Genomic DNA, 19395 nt, shown 5'->3' on the forward strand with positions numbered 1-19395 from the left:
AAAAACTTTTTTTTTAAAGTCATTTTCTGTATTGTTTTTCAAGTCATTTTGTGTTTATGCAGCGTTTTTATGGGATATTTTAGTCATTTTGCATGTTTTTGTCGTTTTATATATCTTTCTGTCATTTTCTATATTTGTTATCATTTTCGGTATTTTTGTCTTCATTTAATTAAATTATTGTGTATTTTTTTATATATATATGTGTGTGTGTGTGCCTTGCTTGTTTCTTGATGATTTTGGTGTTTTCTGTATTTTCTTTTTCCTGTACATTTCTGGTATAATTTTGTGCCTTTACTTTGAAGGGACACTCAAAATAAGGTTTGCTTCTATCACTCCCCAAATTTTAGGAGTGTCAAATGCATGTAATCAGTTATTTTATGCACATCCTTGCCTCTATTGTTTTTTCTGTAAATATTCGCAGATTCTTTAAATCCAAAATATGTTGACGTTCAATAATCGGCTTCATGTGTGATGACCAGCTTAAAATATCATTTGTGGGGCCACACAAAGTCAGTCTGACGGCCGAATGAGGCCCGCAAACAGCAGTTTCTTATGTTTAAACTAAGGTAACAATGCAATATTTGCAGCTGCTTTATGATTGTTGTAATTCTATTCCCTTTAACTCTGTGAAAAATCATTCCAAAGTCCTAATCTGACCCTCGGGCTTTAAGTTGGATGTGTGTTGTTGGGTAATTGTTGCATTGTGTTGCTCATTGAAACAGATTATAGTAAAAAATAAATCAAAAAACAACATTTTTATATCTTCAAACACTGTTGGCAAAATGCAAACAATCCACTTGGCCTAAAGTGTCAGTAAGTTAACAAACATGTTGGCACAAGTCCATCCAAACATCAGCCCAGCTGCAGAAAATGATTCAACAACCGTAGAAAGAGTGAGAAAAGGCGGCTCTAAGCCCCCAGTGCCCCCATTCCTCCCACTGCTGTCGCTGCTCATTTCTCTGACTCTTGTATAAAACTCTTCTGACGTTAAACACCTGTTAACTTTTATGTCCTGTGAGAGGAATGGCTGAATGGGAGAGGATTATTATGCTCAGTGGTTGGGGATCAGCTGCACTTTAAACAGCAGATTCACATGTGACCTGAGGCAGGAGATGTAGAACTTTATCATGGATCAATAATCCCTGAACAGAGGTGCATCATCATCATCAACAGTTTTTTTTTTTTTTTTTTTAAAAAGTGTGTATCCAACTCATTTCTGTTAGATTTTGGCACAAGACAGTAAAACAGAAGCCAGAAAGCATCAATAGCACAAAATCTGGGATGTTCGCTATTAGTTTTATGCCGATTTCCCAACAATAAAATTCCAATATTAACCGATACACGCATAGAACCCCTTCCCCCAACTTAATTTTAGGTCACGTTATATATCTCCATTGATTGTACCAAACTACAGTACACACTGGCCGTTTTTTTCAGTTTCCAATACCGATGTCAACCAATATCACATTTTATGGCCAATATCGGCCGATAATATCGTCCATCTCTACCCAAAATATGAGAAATGCATTTAGTTGGTTTAAATGAATATCTTTAGCAAACTTATTTTAACTAATTACATTATAAATATAATTAGTAATCATATCTGGTTAAAAAAAACAACATGGTTTTGGATTAGCATCAGGCTAACTGCTACTTCAAAACTACATATATGGAACTGTAGCTTTACATTTTTAAATCAATGTTAAAGGCACTCTTTTTCTGTACTGCGTATGAGTGAGAGGGAGATTTTTAAACATGTTTGTTTCATGTTTTACTGTTGATTTTAATGTTCTTATTTATGTTTTCTGCTGTACTTTTTAATCAGTAAAGCACATTAAATTACCTTGTGTATGAAATACACGATACAATTAAATTTGCCTTGCCTCACAAAGGCGTTAAAAAGCTTTAAATGTGGAGCCCTGGCTTTCTGCTTCCTCCATCCGTGTTTTCAGGTTTAGCTGCGACGATTATAGCCTGTTAACGTGCTAATGATGTAGGAATATTTTACACAAGTTGTCAGGTTTATCCCCCATTAGCAGGCAGGAATGTCCTCTCCTCATCTGAACTGGGAGGGGATTGGTTCAAGTCTTTGACTATTTACACGTTAGACAGCACATCCATTCAAGAAAAAAAGACAATGGGAGTAAGTGTTATAAATCAGTGTATGGGGATGTGTGTGAGAGACTCCCATAAACGACACATTTACGCAGACATTTTTAAAATCACTTACATTTGACACCAAGAACAAAGTTGATATCAAACAAATACAGAAAGCAATAAATGCAACTAAAAGATTCAGTGACACATCTGGAGCTCAACTTCAAACAACATAACGTGAGTCTGACTAAACTGAGCTCAAAGTTAAAAACATGTTCACATTGTAGGTAACTTTGTAGGAATAAAATAACTAAATAAGTTCTATTCTATTCTTTAAAAACGACCTTTTCAGCATCGGAACACTTTATGTTTGTATGTGGTATAAAAATGGTGCGAGTGTTCATTCACAGAATGAAAATATACAGAATACAGCTCACGGTGAAGACGTTGTCTGAGTGACAGCTCACTGCGTCTCAAAGCTCAGCTGCACATCTGGCCACTGATTGGTTGGCTGAATACGTGCGGGAGCGATGGAGACTGATCCAAACCATATGGATGTGGAGCGGCAGGAGGTTTTCTGAGGTTTACGCCAGGATTTCTCCATCAGCAGCTAATGAGGCAAAAATGGCTTCACCTGGATAATCTGCTGCGCTCTCTGGATATAAAGTGTAAAAACAACACCCGACCACCGCTGCTGTCACACAGCTCAGCGTTTGGCTCTCTTGGACGGCGGCTCCTCTGGTTTCTGTCCTCCCCGTGTCCGCCCCGTGGGAGGGGGGCTCGCCTCCCGTTTACGGCCCTTGGCTGCAGCAGCTGCCTGGCCCCTGGAGCCGCTGCAGGAGGGAAACAAGCAGCAATTGTCAGTGCACTTGTCTGTGTCATGCTCGTGCTGTTCCAAGAGCGCTTTGTGAAATGAAACGTGTTGCAATAACCGGAGCGAGCTCCAGCTCTGGAGCTCCTCCACCGAACCCTGGACTGGAAAAACAGCCAACCCAGGACCTCAGGTCATTTACACTGGTTAATGGAATTTACTATGAAAGCACAAAGACACTTCTGACTACATCTGCTGCAAAACTACGTGTTTAAGGATTAAATAAAGAAGAAAAAAGTTTAAAAAATTTGAGTGAAGTCAAGTGTTTCAGACTTCAGAATAAAAGAATAAAGCTCTCAGTGTTAATAGGGAGTTCAGAGTATTTAAGAGATTGTTTCCATTTGACTGATGACTGATCTCACCGTGTGGCAGCAGTGCTGTCATCGTTGCCACGCTGACGACTTGCTCGGGTGGAGGGTTTGATCGGCTTGTTCCTGCGCAGCAGCAAAGAATAGAAAACAGCACTAATTTATTATGCTAGGCTGAAAATACACTAACAGGTTCAGAGTAAACAGTGGCTGTGTTCGAAATTGCATACTAACGTACTACACACTCAATGAGTTTATATGGTCTACTATATTCCATTAGTATGATTAGTATGGTGACCGTTCCCACTGAAGGATACTTCCAAGTTTCCCAAGATGCATTATGAATCTACAACAACAAAAACCTGAAGCACACTGAGGCTAAATATCTGTCAATTCTCCACCTTTAAAAGTTCCAAAAACATTTTAAGTGAGAAAGTGACCAGGTAGAATATCAACATTTGGTCATTTGATCCATAAAACTTAAGGAAACACATAGATTTTATGAGACCCTCCATTGTGCTGCTGACTGAACTTCTGGTTAACTTCAAAACAAAATTATCTATTTACAAAAGAGTTAAAAACTAATAGAAGACAAAAAGAGCTGCTTTTGTTTTGAAAAGGGGATGTTTGATTTTTAGCTTAAAGCCGGTCCAAGGATGATTTTACGTTAAGTTCTCAATGCATTATGGGGCGGTTGAGTATGACTAGTTTGCTCACCAACTTAAAAAATGTCCCGATATAGTATACATATGGGTACTTCTCACGTACTCAATCTTTTCATACTATCTAATGTAAACGCACTACATTCTAATTTTGATGTCAGACTTACTGTAGTATGAGAAGTACGTTAGTGTGTGATTTCAAACACAGCCATGGTTTTGTCTTAGTCTCAGGCCGGTCGTGCACTCGGTGTGTGTGGTCTGGACTAAAACACTTCCTCGCACACAGAAACTCACCGTTCAGCCTCCAGACGCGATGCTGCCCGCGTTGTCGCTCTGGTTGCTGCTTTTTCCTTTCCATCTTCCTCTTCCTCCATTTCCTCCTCTTCGTTCCCATCACTTTCTTTCTCCTCCCCTTTTTGCTCCTTTTTGTCTGCAGTGAAAAAACAGTGCAATAATTTATGTTAAACCTAAGCCTCACCTTTAAATAAAGGTTTGTCAGAAACATTTTATGATCATTTTTTACATTTTTAAAATTGAAAAAAAGGGAATAAAGAGTAGTGCTTTCGCATTGGGCTTCATTCCGTCCTTTTTTCACAGATGTGTCCATCCAACAGCTCCTACATTAACCTCATTTTAAATCACCTCATGCTTTATTTAAATCCATTTTGTATTTTCTTGCCTTGGTTTTCTGCTGCTGCAGCCTTTGGTGGTCGTCCTCTTCGTGCTGGCTTCTTTGAGGGCGTCTCCTGCTCTTCAACCTGTTTATAAAATTCATTTGAAAAGCTGAAAACTTAACAAAGATGAAAATTTAAGTGCTAAACCAACGAGAAACCAAAGAGTGTCAGAGCAGCGAGGAAAGACAGTTTCACATTAAATAAGAAGTGGTGTGTGTGTGTGTGTGTGTGTGTGTGTGTGTGTGTGTGTGTGTGTGTGTGTGTGTGTGTGTGTGTGTGTGTGTGTGTGTGTGTTAACCAAACGTACATCATCTGGTTTTCTCTCAGTTTTTTCCTCTTCAGGAAGCTCAGACTGGCCTACAGAAGGTAAACAGCCTGGAATAAAAAAAAAGGTAAAATAATATTATTAGTTCTATTATTTCTTTTCCACTAAATTTCAGAAAACAACTGAAAGAAAAACAAAACATAAACCTTATTTCAAGGCAACAAAATGTTCTCACCTGCTGCATTTTCAGGCTGATCCTCTAGTATTTCCTGGTTACATTCGTCTTTCTCTTCCTGTTGATCCTAAGGCAGCAGCGAGGAAAAACCCACCAAACCATGAAAGTAAATATAGAAATAATAACATGTCAGAAAGACTTACCTTCCATTTAAGAATAATTGTATTTCAATGAAAAATAAATAAATAAAGAGCAAAAAACTCACCTCGGCTGAATCTTCTGACCTCTTCCTTTTCAGCGATGGCTTCCCTGGAAGTCAAGTTGGATTTGATTAACATCTTTATATTCACACTCAACATTCCCTGTGGTTTAAACCATGCGTCAAATAATTAAGAAAGCAAAAAGACAGCAAAAAGAAATGGAATAAAGCAAAAAGGTTTAGGTTCAAACCCACGTTGGTCAGTTGTTGCTTTGAGGTCCGTGTTTCCTGCAGCTTCACCGTGGAGAGGAGACGGTGATGAGATGCTCGTCTTTGGCTCACTTTCTTCCTTGATTTCCTAAAAAAATAAATAAAAGAAAGAAAAGCGAATACATTTTCCTGTAAAATTTAACTAAAATGCAAAAACTGTCCAGAATTACGGAAGCTATTTAGAGCAAATGAAACACGAGTACACAAGTATGGATTGTCTTCACTTTTTAATTTTTTTTTATATGGATTTGCTTTGCAGATTAGCATTCGTCATTATTCAAATTTAAACCATCTCAATTTCGTGTCAAACTCAAGGCCCGGGGGCCATTTACATTCTGCAATTCGGCCCGTCATAACAAGTAAAAAAACACAATTGAGTAAATGATTATCCAATTCAGTTGTAAATTTCTGTCCCATCAAATTCACTAATTCAATGACACTCCATAATATTCTCTTGTATCAATAGGACACCACTGCAGTATATATTTAATCACAAATTGCATGGATAGAACTCTGTCTACATTTGTCAAAATTTCTGTTTTTTGTTTTTTTTTTCACAAACAACAGCACACAAAATTCCTCGAAATTGCACAAAAACTGTCACAAAAATCATGCAATTTTGAAGTAAAAATCCTGCAGGCACTGACATCTGTCATGAATGCTTGATATTGTTGGTGCCTTACATAATGTATATATATATATATATATATATATAATTCCAGCAAGTTTATTTTGTCTTCTTTTTTTTAATTAATATGTTAACTTTTCATTTATTCAGGCAACTTTTTTCAGGAAATGTATTTTAAAATCCCAGTGTAACATTGGGACGACGCAAAAATAAGAGAAAGAAACAAACAAACGTTGGATCAATGAAGCCACGAGATCAGGAATCAGAGCTTAAACATCAACAGGGATGAAACAACATTTTTAGTCTTCCACACCTGGGACTCTCTTCTCCAGAGACCATCGGACAACATGGGGTGTGGCCAGACTGAGGGAACGCTCAAGTTGGCCACGCCCAGAAAGAACTCATAAAGACACATGAGAGCGATCAGCAGATGTTTTCCTTATGAAATAACTCGTAGGGAAACGTCAAAGCAATCAGTAGATGCCTCTGAGAAAGACTGAGAGTTGGCAGTTGAAAGATGTCAGGAGATCAAAGAATATTTCCTGAAAAAAGTTGTCTGAATAAATGAAAACATAACATATTATATACTGTATATCTTTTATACGTGGGAAAAGCAAACTATTGCACTGTCATGTTGGAATTGTTCCTTCCTAAAATCTGCGGCTCATGTGAGATCAAACTAGTCCAAATTTGGCATCTGAACTAAAATGAGTGTTACACCGCTGATCTACAGTATATGAATATTCCAATGCAGTTGTACTGAAATACGGAATAGATATTGATTGCCTGCAGTACCTCTTTATTCGCGGTTTCTTTCACTGATGCACTTTCACCAGCGCTCTCCTCTGATTTGTCCTCCACCAACTGGAGCTCTGACGTTAAACACAAAAAACAGCTTCAGGAAGAGACCACCAATGTTAATGTTCTGTGGACATTGTAGAACCTAAACCTATCAACAATGCAGCACAAAGAACCAATCAGAAATCTTCTTCTAGCTCTCGTCCATCTTACCAGCCGTGGCCTCTTTGGCTTCCGAGCAACTCCTTCCTCTGCGACTCGGAGTCTCTTCTGCCTCTTTCGTTTGCTCTTCCTCCTCTGCCTCGTCGGAGGTTCTGGATGATCGTCTTCTGCAGAGCAAACGCTTTTCCACGTCAGGGTCCTGAAAATAAGAAATGAAGATTTCTATGAGCAAATTCTTCAAATATCACGAAACCTAGGATTCAGAATGAACCTAGTGTCCAATAAGATCCATATCCTTCTACACACTATTCAAAAGGCAGTTAAAAAAACATGTTATTCATTTATAAGTCCTCCTACATTATATCTACCGCTAATAACTTCATGCCTTCTCTCATTTTACTCTGTCTTTTCACCATAATTACAATCCACGTGTATATGTTTGTATTTCCATGTGTATGAATATATTTCTTTTTAATTTTCATTTAATATTTTGTTCAATATTTTCATCGTCCTCATATCAAAGATTATTTGTGCATTTTGTTTCCTGAGTTTATGAGTTTTTATTAGCCTTCATTTTAAATTGTATATGTTTATTGAACTTTTTTAAAGCCCTTTGCACTTCATTCCATCCTTGCACCTTTAATGTTGATTTTTCTTAAATGTGTGCTAAATAAATCAATGAAAAAATGAATGAAAAGCTCCTTGACCTCAGTGGCTTCTTTCGTCGTCTTGTTCTCCGTCTTATCACCTGACACATTTCAAACACACTGATTAGAACCAATCCACCATTCCTTAGAAATATTGCAGAAAATACTCTGAATCACCGCTTTCTTCCTGACTGGGCGGGTTTTCTTTAGATCTCTCACCTTCTTCCATTTTTTCTTCCTACAAAAAAAAAATTAAAAATCAAAGTGAGTGAGCGTAGAAACAGAACCCATACATCAGCTGGTTCTCTGCTTAAAAGCAAAAAGAAATGACTAAAACTACAACATTACTTTTTCAGAAAGGTTGGAGTTCTTTTCCTTCTGCTGACTGTCTGACCTGGAAGAAAAATCTGAAACACATCAAAGCTGGCGTTAGAAACCAAACCTTCAAACAAGCAATCTGAGAGAGAAATAAAAACTCTGAATGGAACAGGTCTCACCGATTGGCTCGACTTGACTGGACTCAGCTTCTCTGACCTCCTTCATTGTCTCCTCCTCAGGAATGCTGTTGTTTATCTAAAAAACAGAAAAAAACAAAGTCACCACATAAACCAAAAAATGAAAAGAGGAAAAACTCTGAAACCCAGTGAATACAAGAGAGACTTGATTATTGATGATGAGCAAACTCACAGGCTCTGGATTTAAGTTCTCTGCTGAAACAGCTTCCTCCTCTATTGCAGGACCCTCAGCTTCACCTAGTGGTGAAAACAGGAAACAGCATGATAAATTCAACTTGTCCTGCTAAGAATTTTTTTTTCGTCTTAATATAGGGAAGTTATTTTTAAAGCTGCTTGGGACGTAAATATTTTATCAGACAAAGACAGTGTAGGACCTAAAGGATCAATAGCTAAAAAATAATTTGCTCGAAAAAGATTAAAAAAAAAAGGTTGAAATTGCAGCTGGAAAGTTTGCTTTGATCTCCAATGAAAACACTGTCAAATAAAATTGTCGTAAAGGTTTTGCACATTGCATTGTGGGATGTGGAGTCCTGTAAACGGATGCAAAGAAGTGTTTTACTTCATTCTTCCTAATGTGCAAAACCTTTCAGAAAATATCAAGAAGAGTGTTTACATTGGAAATGAAAACTTTCAAGCAGCAATTTCCACATTTTATATATTTCTTCAGAGAAAATTATCTTGGATTTATTAATCTATGAGGCCTAAACTAATTCTTTATCTGACAAAAGTTTTCATCTCTAGCAGTTTTAAGTCATGTGAGCATACCAGTATTTTTGTCCATCGGAGCTTCGTTTTCCTCTTCTGCATTTTCATCTTCCTGATAATCATATAACAGAAGATTGGGTCATTAAAACAGAAAACCTGCATGTTAACCATTTGAAAATGTGTTTCATGTGAATATAAATGTCTCCTCACTTTCAGGGCTAGGGTCATTACAGGAAGTCGCTCTGTTGGCTCTTAAAAATAAAAGTTGCTTGGTGAGAAGTCAAATATAAACACTTAATCTCTTAGTTTTTGCTTTTCCAGACTCACCATGCTCACTGGTCACTTCAGACACCAGTGTTGGAGGTTGAGACTCAATAGTCACTGTGCTGTCTGCCGTCATCGCCTCTAGTTCATTACCTTCACACACGCCCACATCTGCTACTGCTAAAAAATATACACAGGTAAGTAAGGCATCACCACATAAACATACATTTAGAATAAATACGTGATGGAGAAGAAGAAACGAGGAATAATACCTTCATTCTCTGTCGATGTGAGCACTTTCTCATCTGGTACGTGTGCAGTTTCAGCTCCTTTGGTCGAGGCCGTTTGACTACCGTCATCCTTCAAAAATTAAAAAAAACAAAACAGAAAGAAAATCCTCTATCATTTTTGAAGAAGTCTGTTTTGATTGACGAATTGTGGAAAAAACAATAAATCTTTCTTTAAAAAAAAAAATCCTTCAATTCAAACAATCCCACAAAATGTCCCTAAAAAATTACACTGCTCACAAAATTATTGAAGTTAGTGAAATTAATGAGAAATGTGATACCCCTGTGTTAGAACATGACTTGTTATTGTAGTACTTTACGGTACATATTACATTTTAACTCCACACTATTATTAATTATTCATCTGTTACACCATCAAACTGACAACAACAAACACATAGGCTGTGTTTCAAACTCCACACTCCATACGACACACTACAAACTCAATGAGTACATACTGTCTACTATATACTATTAGTATGGTTAGGATGATTAGTATGGTGACTATTCCCACTGAAGTATACTTCCAAGTTTCCCAAGATGCATTTCAAACCTATGACAAAAACCTGAGGTTAAATATCTCTGTTGATTCTCCACCTTTGAAAGTTCTGAAAACATTGTTCCATCATCAATGTGTTGGTTCCCAGTGTGATGATGAGTGGCTGTGGACTCAGCTACAGCAGCGGTTACCTCCTCAGGTCCAGCCGTGTCCATCGGGCTTTCCGTGGACTCTTCTTCCTTAGCGTCAGGGCTGATCAGGTCACAGGACACCGTGCTGTCAGGATCCATGGAGAGCAGCGTCAGGGCCGCCTCCTTCATCGTCATGTCAGCGTCCTGAAGAGCTAACACCGGTGCTACTTCCTGTGGCACGCTCTCTGGCAGCCTGGCCTCAGCAGAGGTGCACACGTCCATCAGAGTGAGGAGGGCGTCGGCTTCGGCCGGTACCACGGGCATCACGTAACGTTGTGGCTCCACCTCTTCCTTTGCTGGTTCAGGGGCGTCACCAGTGTCCTCTGACGTGGAGACGAGCTCCGCATCAGAGGTGGTTTCCTGCTGGAGAGAAGGTTTCTTTGGTGGCTCGTCCGTATTGAGACTGTGAGGAGAACCAACGGACATGCAGGGTTTCTCAGACTTCTCCTGTTTTGGTGCTTTCTTATCTTCCCGAGTTTCATCTTTCTTCTCCAAATGTTTTTCCTTCTTCTCCGTTTTTTTCTTCAAGCTTCTGTTTTCAGATTTCTCATGTGAAGATTCCACGCAGACCTTTCGCTCCTCTTTCCTCTTCCCTTTCACAGCTTCAGCTTTGCTCACACATGCACTTCCTGAACCTCTAGGTTCCAGACTCTGGACTTTATCCGTCCTCGATAAAGTCCTGATGTCGTCTTTGGTCGTTTTAGTTTTAGGTTTTTCTGGGACTTTTACCTTTTCTGCCGTCTTCACCTTTCGTTGTTCTTTGTCAGATTCTGTGCTGAACTTGGTGACTTTGTCTGAGTCGGCTTTAGGTTTTTCCTTCTCAGCGTCCTTCTCTGGTTTGGACTTCAGCCTGTCCTCGCTGTGACTCTTTGACCTTTTCAGGACTGACTTGGAGCTTTTTTCTCTCTTCTTGCCATTGTCAGAGCCAACTTCCATGTCACATCGATCCTCAGACAAACCTGTAGAGTGAAGTTGTTGCTTGAAATCACTTTTTTCTCCTTTGATCTTTTCCTTCTCTTTAGTCTTCTCTTTGATCTTGTTCTTCTCTGATTTGATGCTCTCTGTTGGTGAAAGTTTACTTTTCCTGCTTTCTTTTGAGCCTCCCTCTTCCATGGAAGCTTCGGACGCTTTACCTTCTTTTGAAACTCCACTTACCTTCTTCTCAGTTCTGACTTTCAGCTTCTTTTCTCCTTTCTCCTCTAAGGTCACTTTACTTATACCCACGTCCCTCTGCTGCGCTCCATCCATCTGGTGTTCAGATCTTTTCTCCTGCTTCTGTTTGTGCTTGGCGCGTTCGTCAGACACGCTGCGCTCTTTGTCTCTACGTTCTTTAGGATGAACTTCCTTTCGAGAAACGCGGTCAAACTTCCCGACAGAGCGATGTTTCAGGGCCTCCTGAGAGCCCTGCTCCAGCTCCAGGATGAAGGAGTGAGTGCGAGGTTTGTTGGACTGCTTTTTGGCGTCGCAGAAGTCCTCCAAGACGCTGCCACTCATCTTTCTCAGCCGCTCGTCAGGGGAAGCCGAATCCGACAGGTTTCTGATGAGTTTAGGTTGGGAGGGTTTGGATGTCGCAGATCTTGCTTCCTAATATACAAAACAGAAATGTTACAAGAGTCTCTGAAAAAAGGCCCCGAGTTGAAAACCGTAGTGTTGACGTACGCTTTTCTTGACTCCATCGGCTGAATCGGATTTCTTCTTGTTTGAAGACTCTCCGTCTTTCCTGAAATATAAAATTCCTGCGTGACCTAGTAGCTCAAAGGTAGAAAATGTTAACTTTTCAAGCGACAACTCCCCCAGCCGCCACTGTCTGTAGAGCCGAAGCAGATCCCCTCCCTCCTGCTACAGTCAGACGGTTGCAGAGGGAAGCTGTACACTTCTTCAATTTACCGGGGCAAAATTAAAGTAAACTTCTTGAATAAGCCTACATTCTGAGTGAACTCATCCTTTAGTAACTCCTTAAGTTAAGCATTTCAACTGTAAAAGCGGCGCTGTTTATGATAAGTGCTGCAAGCATATGGCCGGAGAATGCACGCACGCACTGAGCAGGATTGCTATTGCAACAACACATCATCAGTAAGATAAAACTAACACGCACACACACACACGTTAAGCACCCCTGCACGAAGAAATGTTAAATGCTAAATAAATAGATTTATTGGTAAGAAATTATGTGTCTTTTATCAGATTTTAACCAAAACGCAGCTGCAGCGAAAGTCTCACTCTGAACTGAGTTCAAAACTTTGCGTTTGACAGCTACAATCCATTGTTTGCGTCACTTTCTATCAGCTGGGAAACAATAAAAGGACAAGCCAGAGACTTCCCCTTGCCTGTTTGTACATCCAACAGCACAGCAGTGAAACACCATGGTATTATTTTGACACGCTATTTAGTAAAATACAGCAAAGTGCCGTCCAAGATGGCTGATAAACAAAGATCACATGACCTGTGACGTCAGCTGCAAAACTTCTATACAATAAAAAGGGTTAAGCCAATGGTTCCCACCCTTTTTCTTGTCGTGACCCAATTTTTATGTCACAAATTTCTGGTGACCCCAGGAGACTTTTTCTCTAAATTTTTTTTTGTTACAGTATATGGTGTTATAGTATCCAGTATTAGTGCACAAAGTGAAGATATGCGACCAGCCCAAATATTTTTATACTGCATTTTACTTGAACTGCCATAGATTTATATTTGAGAAAGTGAAGGTATAGAAATGTAACTGAGATTGGGTGTGGTGTTTTCATTTGTAAAAAAAATAACAATTATTTAGGCTCTTTGAGCTTTCTTCCTCTTCCTGCACTGTATATCTATTTCTGTCATATTATGTATTGTTTTTTAATTGTGCAAAAATAGATAGATAAATAAAAAATAGAATATTAATCATATATTTATTTTTTTTATTAATAGACATTTCAGGCAACCCCATTTTATTTCCAGGTGACCCCACATGGGGTCACTACCCTAAGGTTGAAAAACCCTGGGTTAAGTGCTGCTGATTTCCAATCTGTGTTTGTGTGTGTGCGACAGTGAGTTAGACACACCTCCCATCCAGTTTTCTCCTCCTGCTAAGAGCCATTTTCTTTTCCAGAACTTTCCTTTCCTTGCGTGCCTCTTTGGCCTGTGGACCTTGAAGTCCTGCAGCGTCTCTGCCCTTCAGATTCTTGTGATCTGTGTAAAAGATATTTATGCTGTCATTTTTTTGCTAAAAGCATTGGTTTACTTTCAAAACAGGAATAGAAAGGACTAATTCATTTACATGACCATTAAAAAAAAAAAAAAAATATATATATATATATAAAAATCGGTGGGAGAAAAACAAACGCAGGAAAAACTGCCTTTATATGAACTTTAAGACTAAATGCTAATTTGAAAGTTTAACCTTGTTCTTCTGTCTGAGCTGCTTTCTGTTTGCGCTTCTCTTCCATTCGCTCTCTGTTTTGCTGCCTCTTAAGAAGCCTTTCTTCTTTGTCCTTTGCCTAGAAAAACAAAATGAGTCAAACATTACTTAACATTATTTACCTGTAAACATATTAAACTTCCTGCTGATACGGTACATAAAATATCCAATACTAACAGCAGATTTGCGGCGTTCCTCCACTGTGACCTCATCGTCAGAATCACTATAATAGCGGGAGTAGAGGAAGGGTTTGTGAACGTAAGCTTTGCGGCGACGTTTCTGCTCCTTGTCTTCATCTCCTGTGTCTCCGCTTGTCGCTTTCTTCGCCACGCTCTCACTGGGATCTAAGCAAATACAAAAAAAAACATTTATCTTTAACTGGAAAACATGTTGAGAAAATGAATTTTGAAGTGTCAGAGACCATCGGATAGAAGCTCGCCCTCCTCTGAGGATTCTGACGGCTGCTCCTCATCATCACTTTCCTCCTCGAAGGACGACAGGTCGCTGGTGTGCACCGAGCTCACCGAGATGTTGCTCAGGGCTTCCAGGTCAGAGTCCTCCAAAGAATATTCTGGCAAAAAAAAAAAAAATCACATTAAAAATACAGACAATAGATTGATAATATAAAGAAATAATCCTAGTATTAAGACGCCTAAATCTTTGTAAACAGCTGTAACATAAAGGGTTATAAATAAAGATGATATTGGTACATTTTCTGTCTGCTACTGGGTTGTACAATAATTACATACAAGAATATTGATACATATATATATATATATATATATATATTGATAACAATACTTGGAGAAACACTCTAGACCAGGGTGTCGAACTCATTTTAGCTCAGGGGCCAAAAACAAAACAGACAAATTTGATCTCCAGTGGATAGCAGAACAGGGGAATGGATCATCAGTTCTACTTTCCATTTCCATGTATAAATGATGTAAAAGCATGTATGTAGAGTATAAATATAAATGGCACTGACAATATCCAAGCAGTAGGTGCAAGGTAGTGACAAAATTATTTCAATTTGGGAATAATTGGAAGATTGAGCAGGATTTGGGGAAAAACTAGGTTTGGTCCAACAATTCAAGAGTCAAAATGATCCATCGTGAACTACAAGTGTGGGGAAAACTGGAAACCCCTGCAAATATTTTGTAAATTCATTGAATTTGTCACAAATTCAATGAATCTCCATTTGAATAATTGTAAAGTTCTATTTCGATGAATTATTTTGCATGGATCCCAAAATATATGTTTGGATACAGTGATGTAAAATTAATCCCAATTTCTGGTTAATTTCAATAAATCATTCCAATGACAAGTTTCTATTTCATTAATATTGTCAACATTTCTGAGCTTCACTTTCTGTGAAAATATGCAGATATTTTACTTTGCCGCCTGATATATCCACAACTAAATGATTTGGTTATTTACACCAGTGTTTCCCAACCTATTCTGTCTCATGTAGCCCCCGAGGAGAACCCCTTCGTCACTCCAATTTAGTAAACTTTCTGGTTTTATTTACATATTGTTAACATGCTGGCCTCTGAAATCTCCTACAGCTTGAAAATGTCAACCTGTACGCACACGAAATATCAATTTTGTGCATTACAATTATTGTATAGCAGAGAATATATTTACCTCAATTTTTAGTAATGTGCCTGACATGTTCGTAACAATTTAGTAGGATATTAAGGCCACAATATTGTTTATTCCAATAATGCCGTTTACAAGTGAAAAAGATGTTGGATGAGCATGTACAGTGTCTGAAATAGGCTTAAAAATGACTCAGCATGTTGGAAATAGATTCATCATTGTTTCCAAGTACCCCCTGCAGTGTGTTCAAGTACCCCTAGGGGTACATGTACCCCTGGTTGGGAAGCAGTGATTTACACAATCATTATTGTTTTTGTCAGTCATTTTTACTTTACCCTGCAGGACGGATTGGATGTTTAAAAGGGACGGATTTGGCCCCCGGGCCTTGAGTTTGACACGTGTTCTAGACTCAAATGGCTTTTCTTTTTTTTTTTTAAATAAGAACTACATGGCATTTTTGTGCTTTGTGGTTTTAGAAATGAAACAAAGGAAAGGAACCAGCCGCTCACCCTCTTTGATCCTCTCTCTGGCTTTCTGCTTGGCCTGGTTGGTGGATTTCTGTGGATCGTCCTCCTTTTTCTCCTCAGAAGATTTCCCTCCACTTCTGTTTGCCGGTTTTTCCTGATCCACCTGCATCTCCTTCTCTTCCACTTTCACCTCCTTAATCACCCCGTCTTTCCCAATCTCCATCTGATCTTGTGAATCTTCCGTCTTCAAGTCCAAATCTGGGGTTTCGACTGGTGGCTTTGCATCATCTTCGTCGTCTGGTGGCTTCCTGTCATTTGGACCATCATCATCATCACCTTCTTCAACCAAGACCATGTCCTCCACACTGTCGTCGTCGGACATTTTTTGTCCTGTTTCAGCAGCTGAGCTGGACCTCACACTGGCCTCCTGGTTAAGAGTGCTTATGGTGTCCAGTATGGACATGGCGTCCCTGGACGGTGCTGCAGCTGACGATGAGGCTGGAAACACATGAGCAGTTAAAAACAAGTCTTCTTCTTCTTAATACAACCCAGGAGTCACCAACCTTTCTCAAACTGTGGGAAGGATTAATCCAAAGGGCTACCGGTTTGAAAAGCACTTCCTAAATAACAAATGTTCCAGTTTCACTTTAATTTGAGGCGTGGTTCCCACACTTTTTAACAATGATTTTTTTCAAACTGTTCCAAAATTCTTTACCAAATTTCTATTTCTTAGTTTTGAACCACTAATATCTATTCAAGACCAATAGAGCAACAAAAAAAAAAAAAAGTAAGTGGGCCGTTCCAGTGTACTAGTGTAACAAAGATCGGGCAGTGTGCCTCAGTTAGTAGCAACAATGTGGCACAGGGAAAGCAAGTTGTGCCCATCACTTATTTATCATTTAGCTGCGTACAATGGTGCAATTGCCTTTGGCACCCATTTTGCAATAGGTTTTCATAAATAATGATGCATCAGTTATTGAATGTAACATTAAACAACAACTAAGTGCTAGCATTTTTAATTATAAGATTAAAATTTCAATTTGCAGACACATTTATTAAAAGTGATGAACTACACAAGGCGTTATGGTTTAGGGACTTGCTTAGCGTCCCATAGTAATAGCGAAGGTTGGATTTTAATCATTGAAATAAAAGAGGCTATATTTTCAAAACAGTTAAAATATTCCAATTCCATATCTTTTCCAGGAATTTCATGACCTTGGGGACCCTGTAGTGTAGAGGGTAAGATAATAAAGAAGGCTAGCAGCAACCTAAAAAGGTAGGAAATGTTTAAGTTTCAACATGCAACACTTTATTCTCCAAATGTATGCAACCGTTTCATTTTCTTTACATTTCATTGAAAATTATCATCTTCCTATTTTCTTAGCTACTAAAAAACTACTTTTAACAAATATGTCATATTTTATATAAAATATTTCTTATATATCAAATTATATATAAGATACCACAACCCATACAACCAATCTGCAACACTTAAAAACATTTGTCACAATGTTTCAGTGAAAATAATCATTTAAAGACGTTTAATTTAATACTAAAACTTAATCACGTGCAGCAGTATTTCACTCAACTAAGTACTAACTACATCCGTCATATGTATTTATCTTTGTGAGTTTGAATCCTGGAAAGTAAATTAGATTTTAGTTGGAGCTCATTGGTGCATGCGGGCACCATGTTTGTGACCCCTGCTATAACCCATCCCTACTTTGAAATAAATGAATAAATACACAGATAGAAAAAACATTGCCTACCCTGCTCGGGGAGGCTGTTATCAGGACTAGTTTCCTCAGGAGGAGGAGGAGGAGGAAGAGGAGGAGGAACTGGCGGCTCCTCAGAGTAGCTACCAGGGGACAGAAACTCCCGCACCACCCTCTCCACCTGTGGCCGGAATATGTGGTTGACTTTGGGATCCACTACCTGGGCGACGATCCTGTCCACGCCCTGCTCCAGCATCCCAGACCTGAAAAAAGGATGGACGTAGGTTTATAGAGGACGGTGATGGAATAAAAGCTGGAAACAAAAACATTAACAGGGAAAACTAACTGTAGGACAAGCTGTCTGATGTTGTTCCTCAGCTGGTTTTTGTTCAGGTGAGGACTCCATGTGTGGTTGGAGAGGTGATTGGACACGAAGTTGTCAACTCGTTGTTTCAGATTTAAATAAGCAGGCTGTGAAACAGTCATTACAACCAAGAAGGTAATCATGGAACACACAAACACAATGTAGATACAATCAGCATTCATCTAATTTACTGAGTTACTAAATATGTCGCGTTCCCTTTTTAATGTAGACTTAATATCGTCGACACATTAATTTGATACCCAAGTAAATGAGAGGAACGCCAGGATCTTTTGCTTCACTTCTTGCTTATTTTTACCTTTGTTCTGCAACTACACCAAACTTGCCATATTTTTGCTCCTTTCAATGCATTTTTACTACATTTACTCCCATTTCTGTCACTGCTCATCAAATTTCAATGCATTTTCTGCATATTTTTTCCACTTTCCAGACATTTTTGGCACTTCTTTTAAACCCTTTCCACCACTTTTCCCACCTAATGTCGCATTTGTTGACCCATTATTGTCGCTTTTACCTCTTTCTACCACAATGCATGCTGATTTTTTTTTTTTTTTCCAATTTAACCACATTTATGATTTGTTTTAACCCAATTGTTCCTTTTTGCCACTTTTAAGCCAATATTGACACTTTGTACCCTTTTTACCATTTTTCCTGTGTGTTTTTGGCCACTCTAATTTCCCATTTACACCATTTTTGGTCACTTTAAACCCATTATTTAAATACTTATTTACATCTTTAAGATAAATATATATTATGGATCAAATAATAAACTGACTGGATAACAGTGGATATTATTCAGATGAATAAATAAATGTGGGTATCACAAATTCATAGAACAATGGACCATCATTTTGCTGACTTTATGGATGGGCCCCAAAAAGATCACCCCTTTATTCCTCTGTGTTCAACCACCTTCAGGTACAGTGGGGGTCCCTGGTACCGTTATTTTGGGGGTTGGGTACTGAAAAGGTTGAGAACCACTTGTTTAAAGCAGGGGTTCTCAAACTTGTTAGAACCAGTGACCATTTACGGGTAAAAAAAAATCTTCAAATCCCCCCCTCCCTCATAGATCAGGTCAATTAAAAAGTGTTTACTGCCATTTGTAACCACAAAATAACGTAATAAATAGTCGTTAAATCCTTACCTTAGTGTCCACGTCTGCCAGGCAGTCTCTCCTGAACTGGTCGAAGAGTCCTTGTGTTTTCAAATGACTGACGATCATAGAAACCAGCTGCGGGTCCCCCGGTGGTAACCCAGACATGTCCCCGGGGATACTGTGCACAATTCCGGCAGAAGCGGGAGGTTTTCGCGTTAATACAACCGCTAAAGTACAGCGTTTACCTTTCCCGCTGTCTGTTGATGTACTGACCCGGAAGTTGTTTACAAAACCGGAAACAGAAACAATTGAGTGACCCGACATAACAAAAGCTTCCCCTAAAAAGCAAATTATTTGCTGGTTATCGTACTTGTAAGCATTTAAAACCCTTAATTGGTCAGGCTGGTTGTTGAAACATCTTTTATGTGGGGAAAAAATACTTTGTCAAATTTGATAATACTGAAAATACCGAAAGAATACAATGTTTTTAATACTCGGAACTGATACAAAATTTACTGAACT

At 38.8% G+C, this 19395-nt stretch overlaps 1 protein-coding gene across 5 annotated transcripts; it reads right to left on the reverse strand.

Moving 5' to 3' along the window:
* Positions 1 to 1794: 1794 nt before the first annotated feature.
* Positions 1795 to 19153, reverse strand: bod1l1 (biorientation of chromosomes in cell division 1-like 1). 5 transcript variants are annotated; one of them, XM_028459524.1, is made up of 29 exons: positions 18922 to 19153; positions 17742 to 17866; positions 17450 to 17658; positions 15723 to 16178; positions 14036 to 14185; positions 13792 to 13958; positions 13597 to 13693; positions 13259 to 13385; positions 11877 to 11937; positions 10218 to 11801; positions 9513 to 9600; positions 9304 to 9417; positions 9187 to 9227; positions 9037 to 9088; positions 8444 to 8508; positions 8254 to 8329; positions 8105 to 8163; positions 7934 to 7994; positions 7817 to 7857; positions 7161 to 7308; positions 6945 to 7021; positions 5507 to 5609; positions 5318 to 5361; positions 5113 to 5179; positions 4920 to 4987; positions 4618 to 4696; positions 4233 to 4368; positions 3331 to 3402; positions 1795 to 2930 (listed from the first exon to the last, which is right to left on the reverse strand). In XM_028459524.1, exons 1-29 carry the CDS (start codon positions 19036 to 19038, stop codon positions 2804 to 2806), a joined length of 4611 nt encoding a protein of 1536 aa, XP_028315325.1. In that variant the 5' UTR covers positions 19039 to 19153; the 3' UTR covers positions 1795 to 2803. The 5 variants fall into 5 exon arrangements, with proteins under 5 accessions (XP_028315325.1, XP_028315324.1, XP_028315322.1 ...); XM_028459523.1 differs by having other exon boundaries at positions 9304 to 9420; XM_028459521.1 differs by having other exon boundaries at positions 10125 to 11801.
* Positions 19154 to 19395: the final 242 nt, after the last annotated feature.

This window comes from Gouania willdenowi, chromosome 10 (genome assembly GCF_900634775.1).
Source record: "Gouania willdenowi chromosome 10, fGouWil2.1, whole genome shotgun sequence".
Taxonomy (NCBI): Eukaryota; Metazoa; Chordata; class Actinopteri; order Blenniiformes; family Gobiesocidae; genus Gouania; species Gouania willdenowi.

Bases quoted from the DNA above. Each gene is read 5' to 3' on its own strand.
- bod1l1 (XM_028459520.1), bottom strand. From the start codon at position 19,038: ATGTCTGGGTTACCACCGGGGGACCCGCAGCTGGTTTCTATGATCGTC. The intron at 4,988-5,112 runs GTGAGAACATTT...TTTTTATTCCAG, and splicing joins TCAGCCTGAAAATGCAGCAG to GCTGTTTACCTTCTGTAGGC. The intron at 4,697-4,919 runs GTACGTTTGGTT...TTTTATAAACAG, and splicing joins CTGAGAGAAAACCAGATGAT to GTTGAAGAGCAGGAGACGCC.